Below are 26,526 nucleotides of genomic sequence, written 5' to 3'. Positions count from 1 at the left end.
CCGAGGGCACCGCCGCGTCGGACTCCTGACTGGGGAATAGAGGGGGTTGGAATCCTGTGTTGATCATGAACGGGGACATACCCGTGGCCGAGCTGATCAAGGAGTTGTGCGCATACTCCACCCAGGGAAGGTGTGTCGCCCAGGAGGAGGGGAGCCGGGAGGCGACGCAGCGGAGAGCAGTCTCGAGGTCCTGATTGGCCCGTTCCGTTTGCCCGTTAGATTGGGGATGGTAGCCGGAGGTGAGACTGGTGGCGGCCCCCAGAGCCCGACAGAAAGCCTTCCATACCTGGGAGGTGAATTGTGGACCTCGGTCCGATACGATGTCCTGGGGGATACCATGGAGCCTGAACACATGCCGAACTAACAGATTAGCGGTCTCCAAGGCGGAGGGGAGCTTGGGAAGGGGAACAAAATGAACCGCCTTGGAGAACCGATCCACAATAGTCAAAATGGTGTCGTTTCCTTCTGAGGGAGGCAGGCCCGTAACAAAATCCACTGCTATGTGAGACCAAGGGCGTGGAGGAATGGGTAGGGGCTGGAGGAGACCCGCCGGGGGACGGTGTGAGGCCTTGTTGCGAGCACACACCATGCAGGCGGCAATGAAGGCTCGAACATCAGCAGCCATGGACGGCCACCAAAAACGCTGCTGAACCAATGTGAGGGTGCGATGGACTCCCGGGTGGCAGGCTATCCGGGAGGCGTGTCCCCAAGAGAGCACTGAAGATCTCGTGACCACGGGAACGAAAAGCCGTCCGGGAGGGCACCCGTCCGGCACCGTTTGTCCCTGGAGGGCTTCCTGGACCTCCTTCTCGACCCGCCACCGGAGCGCCCCCACCACACAGGCGGGAGGAAGGATGGTCTCACTGCTGGGCTCCCTCTCTTCCTCGGAAAACTGTCGGGAGAGTGCATCTGGCTTGACGTTCCTCGAACCGGGGCGATAGGTGAGGGTGTAGGAGAACCGGCCCAGGAAGAGAGCCCACCGGGCCTGACGGGAGTTGAGGCACCGCGCCGTGCGCAGGTATGACAGGTTCTTGTGGTCTGTCCACACGATGAATGGCTGCGCAGACCCCTCCAACCAGTGCCGCCACTCCTGAAGAGCCAGAACCACCGCCAATAGCTCTCGGTTTCCCACGTCGTAGTTGCGCTCCGCAGGACTGAGGCGACGAAAGAAGAAAGCGCAGGGGTGGAGCTTGCCGTCCGCAGGCTGGCGCTGGGAGAGGACGGCCCCGACCCCTGAATCCGAGGCATCAACCTCGACCACAAACTGCTGCTCAGGATCTGGGTGAGCAAGGACAGGCGCTTTAATAAACATGTCTTTCAGTGTGCCAAAAGCAGCATCAGCAGTAGGTGACCAGGCAAAGTTTACTTTACTCGAGGTGAGAGAAGAGAGGGGCCGCTATCCGGCTATAGTTTCTTATGAACCGTCTGTAAAAATTAGCAAACCCTAGGAAGCGTTGTAGTTGCTTGCGAGTGGTGGGAACAGGCCACTCCCTGACTGCCTCCACCTTTGAGGGGGTCGGCCCGCAGCTGCCCCTTCTCCACCACGTATCCTAAGAAACTGACAGAAGACACATGAAACTCGCATTTCTCAGCCTTGACATAGAGCTTGTTTTCTAGGAGTCTTTGTAAGACATCCTGGACGTGACTAACATGTTCATCTTGGGACCGTGAGAAAATCAAAATGTCATCGAGGTAAACGAACACAACCTTGTTTAGTAAGTCTCGTAACACATCATTTACCAAACATTGAAAAACAGCAGGAGCATTAGTCAGTCCAAAAGGCATCACCCGATACTCAAAGTGTCCCAGGTGCGTGTTAAACGCAGTCTTCCATTCATCCCCCTCACAGATCCTGACGAGATGGTAGGCGTTTCTCAAATCTAATTTTGAGAAAACGCAGGTGTCGTGTAGGGGGCTGAACGCAGAGTCTATGAGGGGAAGAGGGTACTTGTTCTTGACTGTGATGTCGTTAAGTCCTGTGTAGTCAATACAGGGGCGGAGCGTTTTGTCCTTTTTCTCAACGAAGAAAAAGCCCGCCCCTACAGGTGAGGAAGAGGGCCGGATCAGCCCCGCCGCTACCGAGTCGGTGATATAACTCTCCATAGCCTCCCTTTCAGGCTTGGAGAGGTTATACAACCGCTTGGTAGGGAGGGGTGACCCGGGGAGCAACTCGATTGCACAGTCGTAAGGTCTATGCGGGGGAAGGGTGCTGGCAGAAGTCTTACTGAACACCTCCTTTAAGTCATGGTACTCGGAGGGGACATTAGTCAGGTCAATTTCCTCGGGTTGCTGGCAGGAGCTGGAGATCCGGGCCGGGACTGCAGATTGCAGGCAGTGAGCATGGCAGTACAGGCTCCACTTGCGGATGGTGCCCGTGACCCAGTCAATGTGGGGGTTATGCCGCTTGAGCCAGGGAATGCCCAAGATGACGTTGTTAAGGGGGGAGGTGATGACAAACAATTCAACATGCTCGTGATGATTGCTGGAGAGAAGTAGCTTAAGGGGCTCGGTCTTGTGAGTAACAATTTCCAACAATTTACCATCTATGGAGTGGATCTCCTTGGGTGAGGTTAGCTTATACACAGGTAGGCCATGGGCTTTAATGAAACTAATGTCAATGAAATTGTCATCTGCCCCCGAGTCGACCAAGACCTCGACCGAGAGGGAGTGTTGTGGCGTGAATCGTACCTGCCACCCGGAGGCGTGAAGCGGAGGATGACGAGATTCGGCTCACCAGGAACCTCCTGTTCCCTGGTGAGCCTGGCCTTTTGGCGCCTCCGGGCAGCGGCTGGCGTAATGTCCCTCTTGGCCGCAGTAGAGGCAGAGTCTCCCTGTCATCCGCCTCTGTCGTTCCACTGGGGTCAGGCGCGCCCGTCCGAGCTGCATGGGTTCCTCCGCTGGGGGTTGGCGGGACTCGTGGGCGAGGAGGGTGGAGCCTTGAGTGGGTGGTGCGGGGTCCTGGACGGGAGGCGAGGAACCGGCTGCAGGTCTTCTCCTGGTTTCCAGTCTTTCCCTATTCCTCTCCCTCAGTCTGTTATCTAGTCTGATGGCTAAATCTATGAGTTGGTTAAGTGAGGAGCATTCTTCACGCACTGCCAGCTCATCTTTAATTTCACTGGAGAGCCCTTTACAAAAAACTGCCTGAAGGGCTGCGTCCCCCCACCCGCTCTCCGCGGCTAGAATGCGGAAACTTACAGCAAACTGACACTGGCTGGTTTCCCTGCTGAAGATCCAGCAATTGACCCACTGCCTGTCTACCCTTGACTGGGTGGTCGAAAACCCGCTTCATCTCATCTGAGAATAGTTTGTAGTCAGTGAGGAGGTCTGATTGCTGCCCTGAGATGGCTAAGGACCAGGCGGCTGCCTGTCCTGTGAGTAAACTCATGACAAATGAAATTTTAGCTGACTGAGAAGCATATGTATTAGGCTGTTGGCTAAACACTAGTGAACACTGATGGAGAAACTGAGCACATGTCCCTAAATCACCGGAATACCTGGCAGGTATAGGGATGTAGGGCTCTCTGGTTTGCTGCGCTGGACTGGCGGTCTGGTCAGCTGCTTGGAGTCGAGGGGAAGAGCCGGAAGGTGGAATCACTTGGTCTTTGATGGCCTCCAGTTGGCCGCCCAGTTGAGACACGCTGGCGGTGAGCTGCTGCAGGTGTTCCATCACCTGGAGCAGGGAGGACTCGTGCTGATTAACCACTGCTGCCTGGCTAGAGAGCGCCCGCTTAAAACTCTCAGATTCTGCTGGGTCCATTCTGGCCAGATGATTCTGTTAGGGGTGTGTTCAAGGAGAGCCAGGACCCAGATGCAGAATCGAACAAAAAACAGTTTATTTCCGAAAGTTAACAAAAACTCACTAGAAAACTGGGACTAGAGTATCTACAAGTGATACGCTGAGGAAACACTACGACAGGAGATCTTCACGAGAGCGAGGAGGCATGAGACACAAGCATGTGCGGGAATCATCTGGCACTGGGGAGAATTTGGAGCAGGCTTAAGAAGCCGGGCTGATTGCGGGATGAGAGACAGGTGTGCCTTGTGAGCCTCACTCCCGTGGAGATCGGCCCCGCCCCTCTGCATGTACCTGCTGAGGGAGAGGGAGAAAGGAAAAGGATTAGGTGGGCGGGCAAAACACAAAGAGCCAGATCATGACAATAAGCAATATAAGGCACGTATATTGATCACCAGAATGAAGCACGGAAACTATAGACTAAAAATAGACATGAAATGCAATGAAACAAAATAAGAGTGAAAGGGAAATGATAATGAAATATGGGAATAAGAATTGGCAGCAGTAAATGGAGGTATGTATGGATCAATCAACCAGAGAAACGAGGCGGAAAGCTACGGGGCAAATAAACTATAAAAGCCTAACTTTTCCTGATCTATTTAAGTAATTTGAATCTAAGCTGTTGCATCAACTCTCAGCAGTAAAGACGTGGATAATCAGAGCCTACTTTGTTCAGTTGAGAAGTCCTGCCGGTCGGGTTATCTGGTCCAGCTGAGCTCGGAGAGACGGGCTCGGCTTGGCCGGTTACCTGGCAACGGCAGACTCTGGAACAGCTGGTCTCTGATGTGTTATCGTCACGTCGAGGCAAGCAGCGCTACCGGCTTTTCACAGCTGTAGACAACAGGCCTCTCTGGATGTGGAACACTGGGGCGATGTTGCATCAGTGTTTGACTGCTGGTCTTGGAAGAGTTGACGTTTCTAGCTCTTCTAACTGTTATAAAACTAAATTATCTCGTTCCTAAATAGCTTCGAAAATGATCTTCACTTGGCCGAGCGTTGATAACTTCTTAACTACTAGACGCGAGGTTCAAACTTCTTGTAAGAGATTCTTAAGTTCATCTGGAGAAGACGTCTCTAACTCCAGGTTCAAACTCTAAGTTTCAGCTAAGGTCGAATTGTAGCTAAATTGTTGGTCTTGGCTTCAGCAAGTTTCTTGGCGAGGGCGGAATGTTGAACTGTCTGAAAACCCAGATAAGAACATTTTATAGCTCTTTGAATTCTCAGGCGTGGTTTGCCATGCAAATCACACTTCGCGCTCTTTTTCTGTTTACTAATTAATTTCTTTGTTTGAGAAGATTTCACCCCGAACTGAGAGGGAGGGGGGAAAGGAATGCAAGAGGAATCATTCCTCTAGTCTATTTTATTTTGGGATCTATTACTAAGTGATCTTAATAAAGATTCCTTTTAAAATAATATGTCGGTATTTTACATCTCCACCAATTACTGTCAATTGATCGAAATAATAAAAACCTGTCAACTTACATTCAAACTTATATAGCTAGCACATCAATATAAGGACATCAAATACCTTCCTGGTACAATCTGTGGCTATAAAGTCTTCATCAAGTTAACTCGTATATGTGACTTGGGTCTCTAACTTCGTGATCAATATGAGAAAGACAATTTAAACATTTAAGACATTTGGACGCACTGACATTTTATACGGACCTGTCGTCGCTATAAATGACCACAAGGTGGCAGTGTAGGACCATGAAAATAGGAGAGTGTCTCTGGATGAATATCTGATACACTTCAATCATTTAACGCATCATGGTTTGTGCATGTAACTTTAGCTATTGAACATCTTCAACATATATATGGGCCTATAGTCAACACATCTAGTATACTTCAAACTACAAAATAGATCCATTAAAGACATTGGGAAAATATAGTTGAAAGTAGGTTTTAAAGGAATGTGAAAAGGGAAGAGATTTATGACTGTCCTGATTTAGAGAGGGGGTAGTGATGAGACTCTGGATAGTGTCAACAGCAGTCATTGGTTCCTTCGTATTGACACGGTGTGTATTCCCGTTCTCACCCAATGGTGACTGTCCCTTCTGATTAACCAGAACAGTCTGGTACTCCAAATAAAGAAAGGAGGGTGATTCCCTATATTCAGATGTGTGAGAAGTATGGATGTGTGATTGTATAGTTCATTAGTATTCCTGAGTTCTTGAGTCCTTCTCCTCCTGATGGCTGAAAGATAAAGGTCGTTAATTGTGGAATGTGTGAGTTTCAAAGCTCTTCGCCGGGTTGGTATCCTGTCGTTAATTTCCTGAGCTGTCCTGTGGAGACATCTCTGGCTGGCATAGACTCAACTCCTTGAGCCATGGACTGTGTCCATTCGACACCTTTATGGCCACTTGTTGTGATAGGCCATTTGGTGTTGATTCAAGAAGGCAACAGAAAGGTTGTGGGCTTTCTGCAAATGTCTCCCTGGTATCGCTACAATAGCAATTGAGTAATAATTTAGTAAAGCGTAGCAACTGGATACTAAACTAAGCAAGTATAATGGTATCTGACATGAGCAAAAAGTTCCCCTCCCACTGGTAAGTAGCTTACCAAAACAGGTAAATTAAGACAGCACCATAAATGTGATGATATAACCATTTTTATTTTACAAAGCATGCTTTACTCAGAGTTAAATGCTTTCAAACACATGTATTTGTATAAGTGTATTTAAATTCTCAGCATACAAGTACACAGCGCTCTACTTCCACAGCAGAATTAACTCTTTGTCAGATGTCTATATTAGTGAGAAAATATGCAAGCACTTATTTGCTACTACTTCTTACTTTATTTAAAGCAAACTTCAGCCTGTTTCGTACCATTTGGCTGCCATGTGTTTATATGAAGCACTGCATGTTTTTAGCAGGACTTGCGAAAATATATTTAAACATGCAAATTACATGCCAGAGAATGCCAATATTCAGAGTTATCACTGAACCACTGGTTAAACAATAACTATTGCAATCTAAATATGTTAATGAGTTTGGAAGTAAAACTGAGAAGCCTATCCAAAAATAAGAACATTGATTTCTGCATTTCTATATAGTGCTTTGTGAATTTTATTACAAACTCACGCTAGGACAGATGGAAAATTCAGAACTCTAAAATAATTGATTTGTATTTTACATATAATTGATATGCAAACAAATAATACATAACGCTGTAGCCAAAAAATATCTTGTCAAAACTCACCCTAAGCACACTAGCCTCACACACTTTTCACTCTGATCTTTAAAGAAATACCTTGACATTTTAAGCAAGCTCAGCAATAGTTTAATAATATAATTCTTAGCAATTCTTGTTTTGCAACAAGCTAACTTGCTGGCAGCGGTATCCATTATAATAAGGAAAGTTAACATTGTTACTGTAACATTCCATTTTTCGGTTAACTGGACAGCCAAAACAAAAACCCTTTCCTGACAATGTGAACCTGATTCATAAAAGTAAAAAACAATTTCCAAATGTCCAGATATCCTCTTTGTTTTTATGAAAATATTACAAGTAGATAACGTGAATAACCTGTACAAGCAAAAATAAAGCAAAAATACTGTAGTTTCAGTGTGTCCTTCAAATTTTTGCGAGGCACATACTGAAATTGCTCACAAAAATGTCTCCTCTTGGCACACTTGTGCACAGCAGTTGCAGCAGGGGCAGCAGCAGCGATAACAGTAATGTCGAAGTTGACTTAGCAGGCCACTGGATCTGTCTGGAGCTGCTTCACTTTCTTGCACCCTAATCTGAGCCAGTTCTTGGATCTTCTGCTCTTCAACTGGTTCTCCGTGCTCTCTTGTCGTTGTCCTCTCAGCTTGTTCTTCTGTCACCTGCAGTATCGCATCCTGTGTGGATATATCCACCTGGAATGTTTGCATGGCTTTGTCACTAGTTTTGAGTGTCCTAGACTCTTTGTCTTTGTAATTGAGTTTTTCAATCTCTCTGTGCATCTGCACTTTAAGTAGTTCAAGCTCTCTGTATTTGTCATGGAGTATCTTTTGGTCTCTTTCCCGTTCACTTTGAGGAGTTAGGTGTCCTTGTTCCAGCTCCGCCTTCATCTTCTCTAATGGCTCTTTTTCTCTCTGTATCCAAGTTCTCTTAACAAACTCGTTGATCACCTTTAGTCTTTTCTCCAGGTTCTTTCTCATCTCATGACCTCTTCGCTTCATTTGATCAATCTCCTTCCGTTCCATTTTAGTCTCTTTCCAGATCTTTCGCAATTTATCTTTTTTTGAAATCTCCTCCTCTGTGAAATCAACCTGTGTCGCTATAGGTTCAAGGTCTTCAATGTTAGTGTATTGTGTAGAATCTTTATCCAGTCTCTGTATATCAGTCTCCTCTATTTCCAGCTCAGTACGCCTCAAGATTTCGAGGTGTGTCACACTGTCTTTTTGCTTGATCTTTTCTGTGGCCATTTGTGTTTGGATTTGAAGAGTCTTCTGGTCGACGTCTTCTATCTCTAATTCTTCCCTCTCTTTCTTAATCTGGAGAGCCATTTCCTCCACATTCTCCATTTCTTCTGTCTGTATTGCTACATCAGACCTTATATGTGTGAGATCTTCCCTCTCTGTCTGTGTGAGTCCAAGGTGAGCATCTATCTTCTCTCTTTCCATAACAAGTTCATCATGCTTACGTTCAGTGTCTTTCATTTTTCTCATGACCTCATTCTCCCTCATTCTCAACTCAGACATATCTCTTTCCATTCTGTCCCTTTCATCCAACAGTGATCTTCTTTCCCTGTCAATATCTGTCTTCATTTGTCTAACATGTTCTTTATCTCCACTGATACTCTCCATGGCAGCCTCAGTCTCTTCATTCTTCTGGATCAGATCCTTCCTTAAAATGTCCAGTTCTTTTCTGTCTGCTAAGATAGCGTCATGGCTCTTTTGCAAGTCATGTGTTTGTCTTTTGATCTCATTATCTTTGAGTTCTTGTTCTTTCTGTTTCAAGGCAATAATATTCATGACATTCTCAAGTTCTTCCTTTTTATTTTGAACCTGGAATGCAAATTCTGTTATATTCTTCCTTTCTCTGTTTATTTCATTAAGGACACTTTCAATATTTTCTTTCTTGTTTTGGAGCTCGTTCTTTGTAATTTTAAGCCTTTCTATGTCCTCTTTTACATTTTGTTTGTCTCGTTCTAATATGTTAGCTTGTTTCTGAATGTCAGACTTCATCAACTCCAAGCCACGTTTCTCTTTGTTTATCAGTTGATTCTGTTTATCAAGATAGTCCCTCTCTCTCTCTATCTCTTTCATGAGCTTTTCAAGTTCTTGCTTTTCCACCTCAAGCTTCTGCTTCAGTTCATTTTCCATTTCATCAGTCTGTATTACCATGTCTGACTTCATTGTCAGCAGATCATCCATCTCAGTTTCCATGTGTTTCTTGAGTTTGTCAAGATCTTGTTTTTCCACCACTAGCTCTTGCTTCCTTTGATTTCCAAAATCTTCTGTCTGTGTTGCCATGTCTGACCTGGTTCTCGGCAGAACTCCCCTCTCAGTTTCCAACTGTTTGAGTTTTTCAGAATCTTGATTTCCCCCCACAAGTTCGTGCTTCCATTCTATTATCATTTCCTCTTTCTGCATCGCCATGGCTGACTTCATTGTCAGCAGATCATCCCTCTCTCTCTCCATATCTGCCTTGACTTTTTCAAGATCTTGTTTTTCCACCAAAAGCTCTTGTTTCCATTCACTTTCCATTTCTTCTTTCTGCATCGCCATGGCCGACTTCATTCTCATCAGACTGTCCTTTTCTCTCTGTATCATTTCAATACAACCATCCATCTTTTCTTTCTCTTTGTCAAGTTCATCATGCTTTTGCTCCAATACAATGCTGAGTCTTTGTATGTCATCATTTTTCTGCTCTAATCTGTCCATTTTCTTTCTGATGTCTTCACGTGTCCTGTCATTCAGCTGTTTGAGTTTTGCACTCAGATTTTCAATGGTTGTCATTTTTCTCATGAGCTGATCCTCTTTCATTTTCAAATCTCCTTCCATTTTGTCCCTTTCATCCACAAGCATGTCTCTGTCCCTGTCAATAACAGTCTTACTTTGTTTGAGCTGTTCTTTCTCTCCAATGATACTGTCCATGGCAGCTTCAACCTCATCTTTCCTCTGGATTAGATCCTTCCTCAAAAGTTCCAGTTCTTCTCTTTCTGCTAGTGCAATGCCACGACTGTTTTGAAGGTCTTGTGTTTGTCTTTTGATGTCGTCATCCTTGAGTTCTTGTTCTTTTTGTTTCAAGGCAATAATGTTCATGACATTCTCAAGTTCTTCCCTTTCTTTTTGAAGCTGAACAGCCAAATCTGACATGTTGCTTTTCTCTCTGTTTATGTCATCCAGGACACTGTCAAAGTTTTCTTTGTTGTTCTGTAGCTCAGTTTTTGTGATCTCCAGCCTCTCTTTTTCTTCCTTCAGGTCTTGTTTCTCTCGTTGTAACATGTCAATTTCTTTCTGGGTGTCAGACTTCATCAAGTCCAAGTCCTGTTTCTCTTTATTCATCATCTCATTCGCTCTATCAAGATCCTCCCTCTCTCTCTCCATATCTACCTTGACTTTTTCAAGATCTTGTTTTTCCACCAAAAGCTCTTGTTTCCATTCACTTTCCATTTCTTCTTTCTGCATCGCCATGGCTGACTTCATTGTCAGCAGATCATCCCTCTCTCTCTCCATATCTGCCTTGACTTTTTCAAGATGTTGTTTTTCCAGCAAAAGCTCTTGTTTCCATTCACTTTCCATTTCTTCTTTCTGCATCGCCATGGCCGACTTCATTCTCATCAGACTGTCCTTTTCTCTCTGTATCATTTCAATACAACCATCCATCTTTTCTTTCTCTTTGTCAAGTTCATCATGCTTTTGCTCCAATACAATGCTGAGTCTTTGTATGTCATCATTTTTCTGCTCTAATCTGTCCATTTTCTTTCTGATGTCTTCACGTGTCCTGTCATTCAGCTGTTTGAGTTTTGCACTCAGATTTTCAATGGTTGTCATTTTTCTCATGAGCTGATCCTCTTTCATTTTCAAATCTCCTTCCATTTTGTCCCTTTCATCCACAAGCATGTCTCTGTCCCTGTCAATAACAGTCTTACTTTGTTTGAGCTGTTCTTTCTCTCCAATGATACTGTCCATGGCAGCTTCAACTTCATCTTTCCACTGGATTAGATCCTTCCTCAAAAGTTCCAGTTCTTCTCTTTCTGCTAGTGCAATGCCACGACTGTTTTCAAGGTCTTGTGTTTGTCTTTTGATGTTGTCATCCTTGAGTTCTTGTTCTTTTTGTTTCAAGGCAATAATGTTCATGACATTCTCAAGTTCTTCCCTTTCTTTTTGAAGCTGAACAGCCAAATCTGACATGTTGCTTTTCTCTCTGTTTATGTCATCCAGGACACTGTCAAGGTTTTCTTTGTTGTTCTGTAGCTCAGTTTTTGTGATCTCCAGCCTCTCTTTTTCTTCCTTCAGGTCTTGTTTCTCTCGTTGTAACATGTCAATTTCTTTCTGGGTGTCAGACTTCATCAAGTCCAAGTCCTGTTTCTCTTTATTCATCATCTCATTCGCTCTACCAAGATCCTCCCTCTCTCTCTCCATATCTGCCTTGACTTTTTCAAGATGTTGTTTTTCCAGCAAAAGCTCTTGTTTCCATTCACTTTCCATTTCTTCTTTCTGCATCGCCATGGCCGACTTCATTCTCATCAGACTGTCCTTTTCTCTCTGTATCATTTCAATACAACCATCCATCTTTTCTTTCTCTTTGTCAAGTTCATCATGCTTTTGCTCCAATACAATGCTGAGTCTTTGTATCTCGTCATTTTTCTGTTGTAATCTGTCCATTTTCTTTCTGATGTCTTCACGTGTCCTGTCATTCAGCTGTTTGAGTTTTGCACTCAGATTTTCAATGGTTGTCATTTTTCTCATGAGCTGATCCTCTTTCATTTTCAAATCTCCTTCCATTTTGTCCCTTTCATCCACAAGCATGTCTCTGTCCCTGTCAATAACAGTCTTACTTTGTTTGAGCTGTTCTTTCTGTCCAATGATACTGTCCATGGCAGCTTCAACCTCATCTTTCCTCTGGATTAGATCCTTCCTCAAAAGTTCCAGTTCTTCTCTTTCTGCTAGTGCAATGCCACGACTGTTTTGAAGGTCTTGTGTTTGTCTTTTGATGTCGTCATCCTTGAGTTCTTGTTCTTTTTGTTTCAAGGCAATAATGTTCATGACATTCTCAAGTTCTTCCCTTTCTTTTTGAAGCTGAACAGCCAAATCTGACATGTTGCTTTTCTCTCTGTTTATGTCATCCAGGACACTGTCAAAGTTTTCTTTGTTGTTCTGTAGCTCAGTTTTTGTGATCTCCAGCCTCTCTTTTTCTTCCTTCAGGTCTTGTTTCTCTCGTTGTAACATGTCAATTTCTTTCTGGGTGTCAGACTTCATCAAGTCCAAGTCCTGTTTCTCTTTATTCATCATCTCATTCGCTCTACCAAGATCCTCCCTCTCTCTCTCCATATCTGCCTTGACTTTTTCAAGATCTTGTTTTTCCACCAAAAGCTCTTGTTTCCATTCACTTTCCATTTCTTCTTTCTGCATCGCCATGGCTGACTTCATTGTCAGCAGATCATCCCTCTCTCTCTCCATATCTGCCTTGACTTTTTCAAGATGTTGTTTTTCCAGCAAAAGCTCTTGTTTCCATTCACTTTCCATTTCTTCTTTCTGCATCGCCATGGCCGACTTCATTCTCATCAGACTGTCCTTTTCTCTCTGTATCATTTCAATACAACCATCCATCTTTTCTTTCTCTTTGTCAAGTTCATCATGCTTTTGCTCCAATACAATGCTGAGTCTTTGTATGTCATCATTTTTCTGCTCTAATCTGTCCATTTTCTTTCTGATGTCTTCACGTGTCCTGTCATTCAGCTGTTTGAGTTTTGCACTCAGATTTTCAATGGTTGTCATTTTTCTCATGAGCTGATCCTCTTTCATTTTCAAATCTCCTTCCATTTTGTCCCTTTCATCCACAAGCATGTCTCTCTCCCTGTCAATAACAGTCTTACTTTGTTTGAGCTGTTCTTTCTGTCCAATGATACTGTCCATGGCAGCTTCAACCTCATCTTTCCTCTGGATTAGATCCTTCCTCAAAAGTTCCAGTTCTTCTCTTTCTGCTAGTGCAATGCCACGACTGTTTTCAAGGTCTTGTGTTTGTCTTTTGATGTCGTCATCCTTGAGTTCTTGTTCTTTTTGTTTCAAGGCAATAATGTTCATGACATTCTCAAGTTCTTCCCTTTCTTTTTGAAGCTGAACAGCCAAATCTGACATGTTGCTTTTCTCTCTATTTATGTCATCCAGGACACTGTCAAAGTTTTCTTTGTTGTTCTGTAGCTCAGTTTTTGTGATCTCCAGCCTCTCTTTTTCTTCCTTCAGGTCTTGTTTCTCTCGTTGTAACATGTCAATTTCTTTCTGGGTGTCAGACTTCATCAAGTCCAAGTCCTGTTTCTCTTTATTCATCATCTCATTCGCTCTACCAAGATCCTCCCTCTCTCTCTCCATATCTGCCTTGACTTTTTCAAGATGTTGTTTTTCCAGCAAAAGCTCTTGTTTCCATTCACTTTCCATTTCTTCTTTCTGCATCGCCATGGCCGACTTCATTCTCATCAGACTGTCCTTTTCTCTCTGTATCATTTCAATACAACCATCCATCTTTTCTTTCTCTTTGTCAAGTTCATCATGCTTTTGCTCCAATACAATGCTGAGTCTTTGTATGTCATCATTTTTCTGCTCTAATCTGTCCATTTTCTTTCTGATGTCTTCACGTGTCCTGTCATTCAGCTGTTTGAGTTTTGCACTCAGATTTTCAATGGTTGTCATTTTTCTCATGAGCTGATCCTCTTTCATTTTCAAATCTCCTTCCATTTTGTCCCTTTCATCCACAAGCATGTCTCTCTCCCTGTCAATAACAGTCTTACTTTGTTTGAGCTGTTCTTTCTCTCCAATGATACTGTCCATGGCAGCTTCAACCTCATCTTTCCTCTGGATTAGATCCTTCCTCAAAAGTTCCAGTTCTTCTCTTTCTGCTAGTGCAATGCCACGACTGTTTTGAAGGTCTTGTGTTTGTCTTTTGATGTCGTCATCCTTGAGTTCTTGTTCTTTTTGTTTCAAGGCAATAATGTTCATGACATTCTCAAGTTCTTCCCTTTCTTTTTGAAGCTGAACAGCCAAATCTGACATGTTGCTTTTCTCTTTGTTTATGTCATCCAGGACACTGTCAAAGTTTTCTTTGTTGTTCTGTAGCTCAGTTTTTGTGATCTCCAGCCTCTCTTTTTCTTCCTTCAGGTCTTGTTTCTCTCGTTGTAACATGTCAATTTCTTTCTGGGTGTCAGACTTCATCAAGTCCAAGTCCTGTTTCTCTTTATTCATCATCTCATTCGCTCTACCAAGATCCTCCCTCTCTCTCTCCATATCTGCCTTGACTTTTTCAAGATGTTGTTTTTCCAGCAAAAGCTCTTGTTTCCATTCACTTTCCATTTCTTCTTTCTGCATCGCCATGGCCGACTTCATTCTCATCAGACTGTCCTTTTCTCTCTGTATCATTTCAATACAACCATCCATCTTTTCTTTCTCTTTGTCAAGTTCATCATGCTTTTGCTCCAATACAATGCTGAGTCTTTGTATCTCGTCATTTTTCTGCTCTAATCTGTCCATTTTCTTTCTGATGTCTTCACGTGTCCTGTCATTCAGCTGTTTGAGTTTTGCACTCAGATTTTCAATGGTTGTCATTTTTCTCATGAGCTGATCCTCTTTCATTTTCAAATCTCCTTCCATTTTGTCCCTTTCATCCACAAGCATGTCTCTCTCCCTGTCAATAACAGTCTTACTTTGTTTGAGCTGTTCTTTCTCTCCAATGATACTGTCCATGGCAGCTTCAACCTCATCTTTCCTCTGGATTAGGTCCTTCCTCAAAAGTTCCAATTCTTCTCTTTCTGCTAGTGCAATGCCACAACTGTTTTGAAGGTCTTGTGTTTGTCTTTTGATGTCGTCATCCTTGAGTTCTTGTTCTTTTTGTTTCAAGGCAATAATGTTCATGACATTCTCAAGTTCTTCCCTTTCTTTTTGAAGCTGAACAGCCAAATCTGACATGTTGCTTTTCTCTCTGTTTATGTCATCCAGGACACTGTCAAAGTTTTCTTTGTTGTTCTGTAGCTCAGTTTTTGTGATCTCCAGCCTCTCTTTTTCTTCCTTCAGGTCTTGTTTCTCTCGTTGTAACATGTCAATTTCTTTCTGGGTGTCAGACTTCATCAAGTCCAAGTCCTGTTTCTCTTTATTCATCATCTCATTCGCTCTACCAAGATCCTCCCTCTCTCTCTCCATATCTGCCTTGACTTTTTCAAGATGTTGTTTTTCCACCAAAAGCTCTTGTTTCCATTCACTTTCCATTTCTTCTTTCTGCATCACCATGGCTGACTTCATTGTCAGCAGATCATCCCTCTCTCTCTCCATATCTGCCTTGACTTTTTCAAGATGTTGTTTTTCCAGCAAAAGCTCTTGTTTCCATTCACTTTCCATTTCTTCTTTCTGCATCGCCATGGCCGACTTCATTCTCATCAGACTGTCCTTTTCTCTCTGTATCATTTCAATACAACCATCCATCTTTTCTTTCTCTTTGTCAAGTTCATCATGCTTTTGCTCCAATTCAATGCTGAGTCTTTGTATGTCATCATTTTTCTGCTCTAATCTGTCCATTTTCTTTCTGATGTCTTCACGTGTCCTGTCATTCAGCTGTTTGAGTTTTGCACTCAGATTTTCAATGGTTGTCATTTTTCTCATGAGCTGATCCTCTTTCATTTTCAAATCTCCTTTCATTTTGTCCCTTTCATCCACAAGCATGTCTCTCTCCCTGTCAATAACAGTCTTACTTTGTTTGAGCTGTTCTTTCTCTCCAATGATACTGTCCATGGCAGCTTCAACCTCATCTCTCCTCTGGATTAGATCCTTCCTCAAAAGTTCCAGTTCTTCTCTTTCTGCTAGTGCAATGCCACGACTGTTTTGAAGGTCTTGTGTTTGTCTTTTGATGTCGTCATCCTTGAGTTCTTGTTCTTTTTGTTTCAAGGCAATAATGTTCATGACATTCTCAAGTTCTTCCCTTTCTTTTTGAAGCTGAACAGCCAAATCTGACATGTTGCTTTTCTCTCTGTTTATGTCATCCAGGACACTGTCAAGGTTTTCTTTGTTGTTCTGTAGCTCAGTTTTTGTGATCTCCAGCCTCTCTTTTTCTTCCTTCAGGTCTTGTTTCTCTCGTTGTAACATGTCAATTTCTTTCTGGGTGTCAGACTTCATCAAGTCCAAGTCCTGTTTCTCTTTATTCATCATCTCATTCGCTCTACCAAGATCATCCCTCTCTCTCTCCATATCTGCCTTGACTTTTTCAAGATGTTGTTTTTCCACCAAAAGCTCTTGTTTCCATTCACTTTCCATTTCTTCTTTCTGCATCGCCATGGCCGACTTCATTCTCATCAGACTGTCCTTTTCTCTCTGTATCATTTCAATACAACCATCCATCTTTTCTTTCTCTTTGTCAAGTTCATCATGCTTTTGCTCCAATACAATGCTGAGTCTTTGTATGTCATCATTTTTCTGCTCTAATCTGTCCATTTTCTTTCTGATGTCTTCACGTGTCCTGTCATTCAGCTGTTTGAGTTTTGCACTCAGATTTTCAATGGTTGTCATTTTTCTCATGAGCTGATCCTCTTTCATTTTCAAATCTCCTTCCATTTTGTCCCTTTCATCCACAAGCATGTCTCTGTCCCTGTCAATAACAGTCTTACTTTGTTTGAGCTGTTCTTTCTCTCCAATGATACTGTCCATGGCAGCTTCAACTTCATCTTTCCACTGGATTAGATCCTTCCTCAAAAGTTCCAGTTCTTCTCTTTCTGCTAGTGCAATGCCACGACTGTTTTCAAGGTCTTGTGTTTGTCTTTTGATGTTGTCATCCTTGAGTTCTTGTTCTTTTTGTTTCAAGGCAATAATGTTCATGACATTCTCAAGTTCTTCCCTTTCTTTTTGAAGCTGAACAGCCAAATCTGACATGTTGCTTTTCTCTCTGTTTATGTCATCCAGGACACTGTCAAGGTTTTCTTTGTTGTTCTGTAGCTCAGTTTTTGTGATCTCCAGCCTCTCTTTTTCTTCCTTCAGGTCTTGTTTCTCTCGTTGTAACATGTCAATTTCTTTCTGGGTGTCAGACTTCATCAAGTCCAAGTCCTGTTTCTCTTTATTCATCATCTCATTCGCTCTACCAAGATCCTCCCTCTCTCTCTCCATATCTGCCTTGACTTTTTCAAGATGTTGTTTTTCCAGCAAAAGCTCTTGTTTCCATTCACTTTCCATTTCTTCTTTCTGCATCGCCATGGCTGACTTCATTGTCAGCAGATCATCCCTCTCTCTCTCCATATCTGCCTTGACTTTTTCAAGATGTTGTTTTTCCAGCAAAAGCTCTTGTTTCCATTCACTTTCCATTTCTTCTTTCTGCATCGCCATGGCCGACTTCATTCTCATCAGACTGTCCTTTTCTCTCTGTATCATTTCAATACAACCATCCATCTTTTCTTTCTCTTTGTCAAGTTCATCATGCTTTTGCTCCAATTCAATGCTGAGTCTTTGTATGTCATCATTTTTCTGCTCTAATCTGTCCATTTTCTTTCTGATGTCTTCACGTGTCCTGTCATTCAGCTGTTTGAGTTTTGCACTCAGATTTTCAATGGTTGTCATTTTTCTCATGAGCTGATCCTCTTTCATTTTCAAATCTCCTTCCATTTTGTCCCTTTCATCCACAAGCATGTCTCTCTCCCTGTCAATAACAGTCTTACTTTGTTTGAGCTGTTCTTTCTCTCCAATGATACTGTCCATGGCAGCTTCAACCTCATCTCTCCTCTGGATTAGATCCTTCCTCAAAAGTTCCAGTTCTTCTCTTTCTGCTAGTGCAATGCCACGACTGTTTTGAAGGTCTTGTGTTTGTCTTTTGATGTCGTCATCCTTGAGTTCTTGTTCTTTTTGTTTCAAGGCAATAATGTTCATGACATTCTCAAGTTCTTCCCTTTCTTTTTGAAGCTGAACAGCCAAATCTGACATGTTGCTTTTCTCTCTGTTTATGTCATCCAGGACACTGTCAAAGTTTTCTTTGTTGTTCTGTAGCTCAGTTTTTGTGATCTCCAGCCTCTCTTTTTCTTCCTTCAGGTCTTGTTTCTCTCGTTGTAACATGTCAATTTCTTTCTGGGTGTCAGACTTCATCAAGTCCAAGTCCTGTTTCTCTTTATTCATCATCTCATTCGCTCTACCAAGATCCTCCCTCTCTCTCTCCATATCTGCCTTGACTTTTTCAAGATCTTGTTTTTCCAGCAAAAGCTCTTGTTTCCATTCACTTTCCATTTCTTCTTTCTGCATCGCCATGGCTGACTTCATTGTCAGCAGATCATCCCTCTCTCTCTCCATATCTGCCTTGACTTTTTCAAGATGTTGTTTTTCCAGCAAAAGCTCTTGTTTCCATTCACTTTCCATTTCTTCTTTCTGCATCGCCATGGCCGACTTCATTCTCATCAGACTGTCCTTTTCTCTCTGTATCATTTCAATACAACCATCCATCTTTTCTTTCTCTTTGTCAAGTTCATCATGCTTTTGCTCCAATACAATGCTGAGTCTTTGTATGTCATCATTTTTCTGCTCTAATCTGTCCATTTTCTTTCTGATGTCTTCACGTGTCCTGTCATTCAGCTGTTTGAGTTTTGCACTCAGATTTTCAATGGTTGTCATTTTTCTCATGAGCTGATCCTCTTTCATTTTCAAATCTCCTTCCATTTTGTCCCTTTCATCCACAAGCATGTCTCTCTCCCTGTCAATAACAGTCTTACTTTGTTTGAGCTGTTCTTTCTCTCCAATGATACTGTCCATGGCAGCTTCAACCTCATCTCTCCTCTGGATTAGATCCTTCCTCAAAAGTTCCAGTTCTTCTCTTTCTGCTAGTGCAATACCACGACTGTTTTCAAGGTCTTGTGTTTGTCTTTTGATGTCGTCATCCTTGAGTTCTTGTTCTTTTTGTTTCAAGGCAATAATGTTCATGACATTCTCAAGTTCTTCCCTTTCTTTTTGAAGCTGAACAGCCAAATCTGACATGCTGAGTTTCTCTCTGTTTATGTCATCCAGGACACTGTCAAAGTTTTCTTTGTTGTTTTGTAGCTCAGTTTTTGTGATCTCCAGCCTCTCTTTTTCTTCCTTCAGGTCTTGTTTCTCTCGTTGTAACATGTCAATTTCTTTCTGGGTGTCAGACTTCATCAAGTCCAAGTCCTGTTTCTCTTTATTCATCATCTCATTCGCTCTACCAAGATCCTCCCTCTCTCTCTCCATCTCTGTCTTGAGTTTTTCAAGATCTTGTTTTTCCACAAAAAGCTCTTGTTTCCATTCACTTTCCATTTCTTCTTTCTGCATCGCCATGGCTGACTTCATTGTCAGCAGATCATCCCTCTCTCTCTCCATATCTGCCTTGACTTTTTCAAGATCTTGTTTTTCCAGCAAAAGCTCTTGTTTCCATTCACTTTCCATTTCTTCTTTCTGCATCGCCATGGCCGACTTCATTCTCATCAGACTGTCCTTTTCTCTATGTATCATTTCAATACAACCATCGATCTTTTCTTTCTCTTTGTCTAGTTCATCATGCTTTTGCTCCAATACCATGCTGAGTCTTTGTATCTCGTCATTTTTCTGTTGTAATCTGTCCATTTTCTTTCTGATGTCTTCACGTGTCCTGTCATTCAGCTGTTTGAGTTTTGCACTCAGATTTTCAATGGTTGTCATTTTTCTCATGAGCTGATCCTCTTTCATTTTCAAATCTCCTTCCATTTTGTCCCTTTCATCCACAAGCATGTCTCTGTCCCTGTCAATAACAGTCTTACTTTGTTTGAGCTGTTCTTTCTCTCCAATGATACTGTCCATGGCAGCTTCAACTTCATCTTTCCTCTGGATTAGATCCTTCCTCAAAAGTTCCAGTTCTTCTCTTTCTGCTAGTGCAATGCCACGACTGTTTTGAAGGTCTTGTGTTTGTCTTTTGATGTCGTCATCCTTGAGTTCTTGTTCTTTTTGTTTCAAGGTAATAATGTTCATGACATTCTCAAGTTCTTCCCTTTCTTTTTGAAGCTGAACAGCCAAATCTGACATGTTGCTTTTCTCTCTGTTTATGTCATCCAGGACACTGTCAAGGTTTTCTTTGTTGTTCTGTAGCTCAGTTTTTGTGATCTCCAGCCTCTCTTTTTCTTCCTTCAGGTCTTGTTTCTCTCGTTGTAACATGTCAATTTCTTTCTGGGTGTCAGACTTCATCAAGTCCAAGTCCTGTTTCTCTTTATTCATCATCTCATTCGCTCTACCAAGATCATCCCTCTCTCTCTCCATATCTGCCTTGACTTTTTCAAGATGTTGTTTTTCCACCAAAAGCTCTTGTTTCCATTCACTTTCCATTTCTTCTTTCTGCATCGCCATGGCCGACTTCATTCTCATCAGACTGTCCTTTTCTCTCTGTATCATTTCAATACAACCATCCATCTTTTCTTTCTCTTTGTCAAGTTCATCATGCTTTTGCTCCAATACAATGCTGAGTCTTTGTATGTCATCATTTTTCTGCTCTAATCTGTCCATTTTCTTTCTGATGTCTTCACGTGTCCTGTCATTCAGCTGTTTGAGTTTTGCACTCAGATTTTCAATGGTTGTCATTTTTCTCATGAGCTGATCCTCTTTCATTTTCAAATCTCCTTCCATTTTGTCCCTTTCATCCACAAGCATGTCTCTGTCCCTGTCAATAACAGTCTTACTTTGTTTGAGCTGTTCTTTCTCTCCAATGATACTGTCCATGGCAGCTTCAACTTCATCTTTCCTCTGGATTAGATCCTTCCTCAAAAGTTCCAGTTCTTCTCTTTCTGCTAGTGCAATGCCACGACTGTTTTCAAGGTCTTGTGTTTGTCTTTTGATGTCGTCATCCTTGAGTTCTTGTTCTTTTTGTTTCAAGGCAATAATGTTCATGACATTCTCAAGTTCTTCCCTTTCTTTTTGAAGCTGAACAGCCAAATCTGACATGTTGCTTTTCTCTCTGTTTATGTCATCCAGGACACTGTCAAGGTTTTCTTTGTTGTTCTGTAGCTCAGTTTTTGTGATCTCCAGCCTCTCTTTTTCTTCCTTCAGGTCTTGTTTCTCTCGTTGTAACATGTCAATTTCTTTCTGGGTGTCAGACTTCATCAAGTCCAAGTCCTGTTTCTCTTTATTCATCATCTCATTCGCTCTACCAAGATCATCCCTCTCTCTCTCCATATCTGCCTTGACTTTTTCAAGATGTTGTTTTTCCACCAAAAGCTCTTGTTTCCATTCACTTTCCATTTCTTCTTTCTGCATCGCCATGGCCGACTTCATTCTCATCAGACTGTCCTTTTCTCTCTGTATCATTTCAATACAACCATCCATCTTTTCTTTCTCTTTGTCAAGTTCATCATGCTTTTGCTCCAATACAATGCTGAGTCTTTGTATGTCATCATTTTTCTGCTCTAATCTGTCCATTTTCTTTCTGATGTCTTCACGTGTCCTGTCATTCAGCTGTTTGAGTTTTGCACTCAGATTTTCAATGGTTGTCATTTTTCTCATGAGCTGATCCTCTTTCATTTTCAAATCTCCTTCCATTTTGTCCCTTTCATCCACAAGCATGTCTCTGTCCCTGTCAATAACAGTCTTACTTTGTTTGAGCTGTTCTTTCTCTCCAATGATACTGTCCATGGCAGCTTCAACTTCATCTTTCCTCTGGATTAGATCCTTCCTCAAAAGTTCCAGTTCTTCTCTTTCTGCTAGTGCAATGCCACGACTGTTTTCAAGGTCTTGTGTTTGTCTTTTGATGTCGTCATCCTTGAGTTCTTGTTCTTTTTGTTTCAAGGCAATAATGTTCATGACATTCTCAAGTTCTTCCCTTTCTTTTTGAAGCTGAACAGCCAAATCTGACATGTTGCTTTTCTCTCTGTTTATGTCATCCAGGACACTGTCAAGGTTTTCTTTGTTGTTCTGTAGCTCAGTTTTTGTGATCTCCAGCCTCTCTTTTTCTTCCTTCAGGTCTTGTTTCTCTCGTTGTAACATGTCAATTTCTTTCTGGGTGTCAGACTTCATCAAGTCCAAGTCCTGTTTCTCTTTATTCATCATCTCATTCGCTCTACCAAGATCATCCCTCTCTCTCTCCATATCTGCCTTGACTTTTTCAAGATGTTGTTTTTCCACCAAAAGCTCTTGTTTCCATTCACTTTCCATTTCTTCTTTCTGCATCGCCATGGCCGACTTCATTCTCATCAGACTGTCCTTTTCTCTCTGTATCATTTCAATACAACCATCCATCTTTTCTTTCTCTTTGTCAAGTTCATCATGCTTTTGCTCCAATACAATGCTGAGTCTTTGTATGTCATCATTTTTCTGCTCTAATCTGTCCATTTTCTTTCTGATGTCTTCACGTGTCCTGTCATTCAGCTGTTTGAGTTTTGCACTCAGATTTTCAATGGTTGTCATTTTTCTCATGAGCTGATCCTCTTTCATTTTCAAATCTCCTTCCATTTTGTCCCTTTCATCCACAAGCATGTCTCTGTCCCTGTCAATAACAGTCTTACTTTGTTTGAGCTGTTCTTTCTCTCCAATGATACTGTCCATGGCAGCTTCAACTTCATCTTTCCTCTGGATTAGATCCTTCCTCAAAAGTTCCAGTTCTTCTCTTTCTGCTAGTGCAATGCCACGACTGTTTTCAAGGTCTTGTGTTTGTCTTTTGATGTCGTCATCCTTGAGTTCTTGTTCTTTTTGTTTCAAGGCAATAATGTTCATGACATTCTCAAGTTCTTCCCTTTCTTTTTGAAGCTGAACAGCCAAATCTGACATGTTGCTTTTCTCTCTGTTTATGTCATCCAGGACACTGTCAAGGTTTTCTTTGTTGTTCTGTAGCTCAGTTTTTGTGATCTCCAGCCTCTCTTTTTCTTCCTTCAGGTCTTGTTTCTCTCGTTGTAACATGTCAATTTCTTTCTGGGTGTCAGACTTCATCAAGTCCAAGTCCTGTTTCTCTTTATTCATCATCTCATTCGCTCTTCCAAGATCATCCCTCTCTCTCTCCATATCTGCCTTGACTTTTTCAAGATGTTGTTTTTCCACCAAAAGCTCTTGTTTCCATTCACTTTCCATTTCTTCTTTCTGCATCGCCATGGCCGACTTCATTCTCATCAGACTGTCCTTTTCTCTCTGTATCATTTCAATACAACCATCCATCTTTTCTTTCTCTTTGTCAAGTTCATCATGCTTTTGCTCCAATACAATGCTGAGTCTTTGTATGTCATCATTTTTCTGCTCTAATCTGTCCATTTTCTTTCTGATGTCTTCACGTGTCCTGTCATTCAGCTGTTTGAGTTTTGCACTCAGATTTTCAATGGTTGTCATTTTTCTCATGAGCTGATCCTCTTTCATTTTCAAATCTCCTTCCATTTTGTCCCTTTCATCCACAAGCATGTCTCTGTCCCTGTCAATAACAGTCTTACTTTGTTTGAGCTGTTCTTTCTCTCCAATGATACTGTCCATGGCAGCTTCAACTTCATCTTTCCTCTGGATTAGATCCTTCCTCAAAAGTTCCAGTTCTTCTCTTTCTGCTAGTGCAATGCCACGACTGTTTTCAAGGTCTTGTGTTTGTCTTTTGATGTTGTCATCCTTGAGTTCTTGTTCTTTTTGTTTCAAGGCAATAATGTTCATGACATTCTCAAGTTCTTCCCTTTCTTTTTGAAGCTGAACAGCCAAATCTGACATGTTGCTTTTCTCTCTGTTTATGTCATCCAGGACACTGTCAAGGTTTTCTTTGTTGTTCTGTAGCTCAGTTTTTGTGATCTCCAGCCTCTCTTTTTCTTCCTTCAGGTCTTGTTTCTCTCGTTGTAACATGTCAATTTCTTTCTGGGTGTCAGACTTCATCAAGTCCAAGTCCTGTTTCTCTTTATTCATCATCTCATTCGCTCTACCAAGATCATCCCTCTCTCTCTCCATATCTGCCTTGACTTTTTCAAGATGTTGTTTTTCCACCAAAAGCTCTTGTTTCCATTCACTTTCCATTTCTTCTTTCTGCATCGCCATGGCCGACTTCATTCTCATCAGACTGTCCTTTTCTCTCTGTATCATTTCAATACAACCATCCATCTTTTCTTTCTCTTTGTCAAGTTCATCATGCTTTTGCTCCAATACAATGCTGAGTCTTTGTATGTCATCATTTTTCTGCTCTAATCTGTCCATTTTCTTTCTGATGTCTTCACGTGTCCTGTCATTCAGCTGTTTGAGTTTTGCACTCAGATTTTCAATGGTTGTCATTTTTCTCATGAGCTGATCCTCTTTCATTTTCAAATCTCCTTCCATTTTGTCCCTTTCATCCACAAGCATGTCTCTGTCCCTGTCAATAACAGTCTTACTTTGTTTGAGCTGTTCGTTCTCTCCAATGATACTGTCCATGGCAGCTTCAACCTCATCTTTCCTCTGGATTAGATCCTTCCTCAAAAGTTCCAGTTCTTCTCTTTCTGCTAGTGCAATGCCACGACTGTTTTCAAGGTCTTGTGTTTGTCTTTTGATGTCGTCATCCTTGAGTTCTTGTTCTTTTTGTTTCAAGGCAATAATGTTCATGACATTCTCAAGTTCTTCCCTTTCTTTTTGAAGCTGAACAGCCAAATCTGACATGTTGCTTTTCTCTCTGTTTATGTCATCCAGGACACTGTCAAAGTTTTCTTTGTTGTTCTGTAGCTCAGTTTTTGTGATCTCCAGCCTCTCTTTTTCTTCCTTCAGGTCTTGTTTCTCTCGTTGTAACATGTCAATTTCTTTCTGGGTGTCAGACTTCATCAAGTCCAAGTCCTGTTTCTCTTTATTCATCATCTCATTCGCTCTACCAAGATCCTCCCTCTCTCTCTCCATATCTGCCTTGACTTTTTCAAGATGTTGTTTTTCCAGCAAAAGCTCTTGTTTCCATTCACTTTCCATTTCTTCTTTCTGCATCGCCATGGCTGACTTCATTGTCAGCAGATCATCCCTCTCTCTCTCCATATCTGCCTTGACTTTTTCAAGATGTTGTTTTTCCAGCAAAAGCTCTTGTTTCCATTCACTTTCCATTTCTTCTTTCTGCATCGCCATGGCCGACTTCATTCTCATCAGACTGTCCTTTTCTCTCTGTATCATTTCAATACAACCATCCATCTTTTCTTTCTCTTTGTCAAGTTCATCATGCTTTTGCTCCAATACAATGCTGAGTCTTTGTATGTCATCATTTTTCTGCTCTAATCTGTCCATTTTCTTTCTGATGTCTTCACGTGTCCTGTCATTCAGCTGTTTGAGTTTTGCACTCAGATTTTCAATGGTTGTCATTTTTCTCATGAGCTGATCCTCTTTCATTTTCAAATCTCCTTCCATTTTGTCCCTTTCATCCACAAGCATGTCTCTGTCCCTGTCAATAACAGTCTTACTTTGTTTGAGCTGTTCGTTCTCTCCAATGATACTGTCCATGGCAGCTTCAACCTCATCTTTCCTCTGGATTAGATCCTTCCTCAAAAGTTCCAGTTCTTCTCCTTCTGCTAGTGCAATGCCACGACTGTTTTCAAGGTCTTGTGTTTGTCTTTTGATGTCGTCATCCTTGAGTTCTTGTTCTTTTTGTTTCAAGGCAATAATGTTCATGACATTCTCAAGTTCTTCCCTTTCTTTTTGAAGCTGAACAGCCAAATCTGACATGTTGCTTTTCTCTCTGTTTATGTCATCCAGGACACTGTCAAAGTTTTCTTTGTTGTTCTGTAGCTCAGTTTTTGTGATCTCCAGCCTCTCTTTTTCTTCCTTCAGGTCTTGTTTCTCTCGTTGTAACATGTCAATTTCTTTCTGGGTGTCAGACTTCATCAAGTCCAAGTCCTGTTTCTCTTTATTCATCATCTCATTCGCTCTACCAAGATCCTCCCTCTCTCTCTCCATATCTGCCTTGACTTTTTCAAGATGTTGTTTTTCCAGCAAAAGCTCTTGTTTCCATTCACTTTCCATTTCTTCTTTCTGCATCGCCATGGCTGACTTCATTGTCAGCAGATCATCCCTCTCTCTCTCCATATCTGCCTTGACTTTTTCAAGATGTTGTTTTTCCACCAAAAGCTCTTGTTTCCATTCACTTTCCATTTCTTCTTTCTGCATCGCCATGGCCGACTTCATTCTCATCAGACTGTCCTTTTCTCTCTGTATCATTTCAATACAACCATCCATCTTTTCTTTCTCTTTGTCAAGTTCATCATGCTTTTGCTCCAATACAATGCTGAGTCTTTGTATGTCATCATTTTTCTGCTCTAATCTGTCCATTTTCTTTCTGATGTCTTCACGTGTCCTGTCATTCAGCTGTTTGAGTTTTGCACTCAGATTTTCAATGGTTGTCATTTTTCTCATGAGCTGATCCTCTTTCATTTTCAAATCTCCTTCCATTTTGTCCCTTTCATCCACAAGCATGTCTCTGTCCCTGTCAATAACAGTCTTACTTTGTTTGAGCTGTTCTTTCTCTCCAATGATACTGTCCATGGCAGCTTCAACCTCATCTTTCCTCTGGATTAGATCCTTCCTCAAAAGTTCCAGTTCTTCTCTTTCTGCTAGTGCAATGCCACGACTGTTTTCAAGGTCTTGTGTTTGTCTTTTGATGTCGTCATCCTTGAGTTCTTGTTCTTTTTGTTTCAAGGCAAT

General features: G+C 41.9%; 4 protein-coding genes across 4 annotated transcripts; all 4 read right to left on the bottom strand.

The window, feature by feature from the left end:
- Window positions 1-6,386: 6,386 nt before the first annotated feature.
- Window positions 6,387-10,293, bottom strand: LOC139931356 (uncharacterized). Its single transcript, XM_071924836.2, has one exon. The coding sequence runs from the start codon at window positions 10,291-10,293 to the stop codon at window positions 7,402-7,404; it is 2,892 nt and encodes a 963-aa protein (XP_071780937.2). The 3' UTR covers window positions 6,387-7,401.
- Window positions 10,294-10,390: 97 nt separating this feature from the next.
- LOC144541722 (uncharacterized) lies at window positions 10,391-17,043 on the bottom strand. Its single transcript, XM_078286424.1, has 6 exons — window positions 16,372-17,043; window positions 11,842-12,192; window positions 11,707-11,799; window positions 10,846-11,367; window positions 10,524-10,599; window positions 10,391-10,410 (listed from the first exon to the last, which is right to left on the bottom strand). The coding sequence occupies exons 1-6, from the start codon at window positions 17,041-17,043 to the stop codon at window positions 10,391-10,393; spliced, it is 1,734 nt and encodes a 577-aa protein (XP_078142550.1).
- Window positions 17,044-19,561: 2,518 nt separating this feature from the next.
- LOC144541721 (uncharacterized) lies at window positions 19,562-22,017 on the bottom strand. Its single transcript, XM_078286423.1, has 4 exons — window positions 21,304-22,017; window positions 20,824-21,018; window positions 19,707-20,751; window positions 19,562-19,569 (listed from the first exon to the last, which is right to left on the bottom strand). Exons 1-4 carry the CDS (start codon window positions 22,015-22,017, stop codon window positions 19,562-19,564), a joined length of 1,962 nt encoding a protein of 653 aa, XP_078142549.1.
- Window positions 22,018-22,288: 271 nt separating this feature from the next.
- On the bottom strand, window positions 22,289-23,793 carry LOC144541720 (uncharacterized). Its single transcript, XM_078286422.1, has 2 exons — window positions 22,434-23,793; window positions 22,289-22,296 (listed from the first exon to the last, which is right to left on the bottom strand). Exons 1-2 carry the CDS (start codon window positions 23,791-23,793, stop codon window positions 22,289-22,291), a joined length of 1,368 nt encoding a protein of 455 aa, XP_078142548.1.
- Between the last annotated feature and the right edge of the window lie 2,733 nt (window positions 23,794-26,526).

The sequence above is a fragment of the Centroberyx gerrardi genome, chromosome 11 (assembly GCF_048128805.1).
Source record: "Centroberyx gerrardi isolate f3 chromosome 11, fCenGer3.hap1.cur.20231027, whole genome shotgun sequence".
In the NCBI taxonomy this organism is placed as follows: Eukaryota; Metazoa; Chordata; class Actinopteri; order Beryciformes; family Berycidae; genus Centroberyx; species Centroberyx gerrardi.
This window is presented reverse-complemented; position numbering and strand designations above follow the sequence as displayed.

What these genes read in the sequence shown, in the direction of transcription:
- LOC144541721 (XM_078286423.1), bottom strand. Translation starts at nt 22,017, where the DNA reads ATGGAGAGAGAGAGGGATGATCTTGGTAGAGCGAATGAGATGATGAAT. An exon ending in ACATACAAAGACTCAGCATT is followed by an intron (nt 21,019 to 21,303) that starts GTATTGGAGCAA and finishes TCTGACACCCAG; the next exon opens with AAAGAAATTGACATGTTACA. An exon ending in GGGAAGAACTTGAGAATGTC is followed by an intron (nt 20,752 to 20,823) that starts ATGAACATTATT and finishes CAAACACAAGAC; the next exon opens with CTTGAAAACAGTCGTGGCAT.
- LOC139931356 (XM_071924836.2), bottom strand. Translation starts at nt 10,293, where the DNA reads ATGAATAAAGAGAAACAGGACTTGGACTTGATGAAGTCTGACACCCAG.
- LOC144541720 (XM_078286422.1), bottom strand. Translation starts at nt 23,793, where the DNA reads ATGAATAAAGAGAAACAGGACTTGGACTTGATGAAGTCTGACACCCAG.
- LOC144541722 (XM_078286424.1), bottom strand. Translation starts at nt 17,043, where the DNA reads ATGAATAAAGAGAAACAGGACTTGGACTTGATGAAGTCTGACACCCAG. An exon ending in TAATCCAGAGGAAAGATGAG is followed by an intron (nt 11,800 to 11,841) that starts GTTGAAGCTGCC and finishes CAGAAAGAACAG; the next exon opens with CTCAAACAAAGTAAGACTGT. An exon ending in GCAGAAAGAAGAAATGGAAA is followed by an intron (nt 10,411 to 10,523) that starts GTGAATGGAAAC and finishes ATGGCGATGCAG; the next exon opens with AAAGAAGAAATGGAAAGTGA.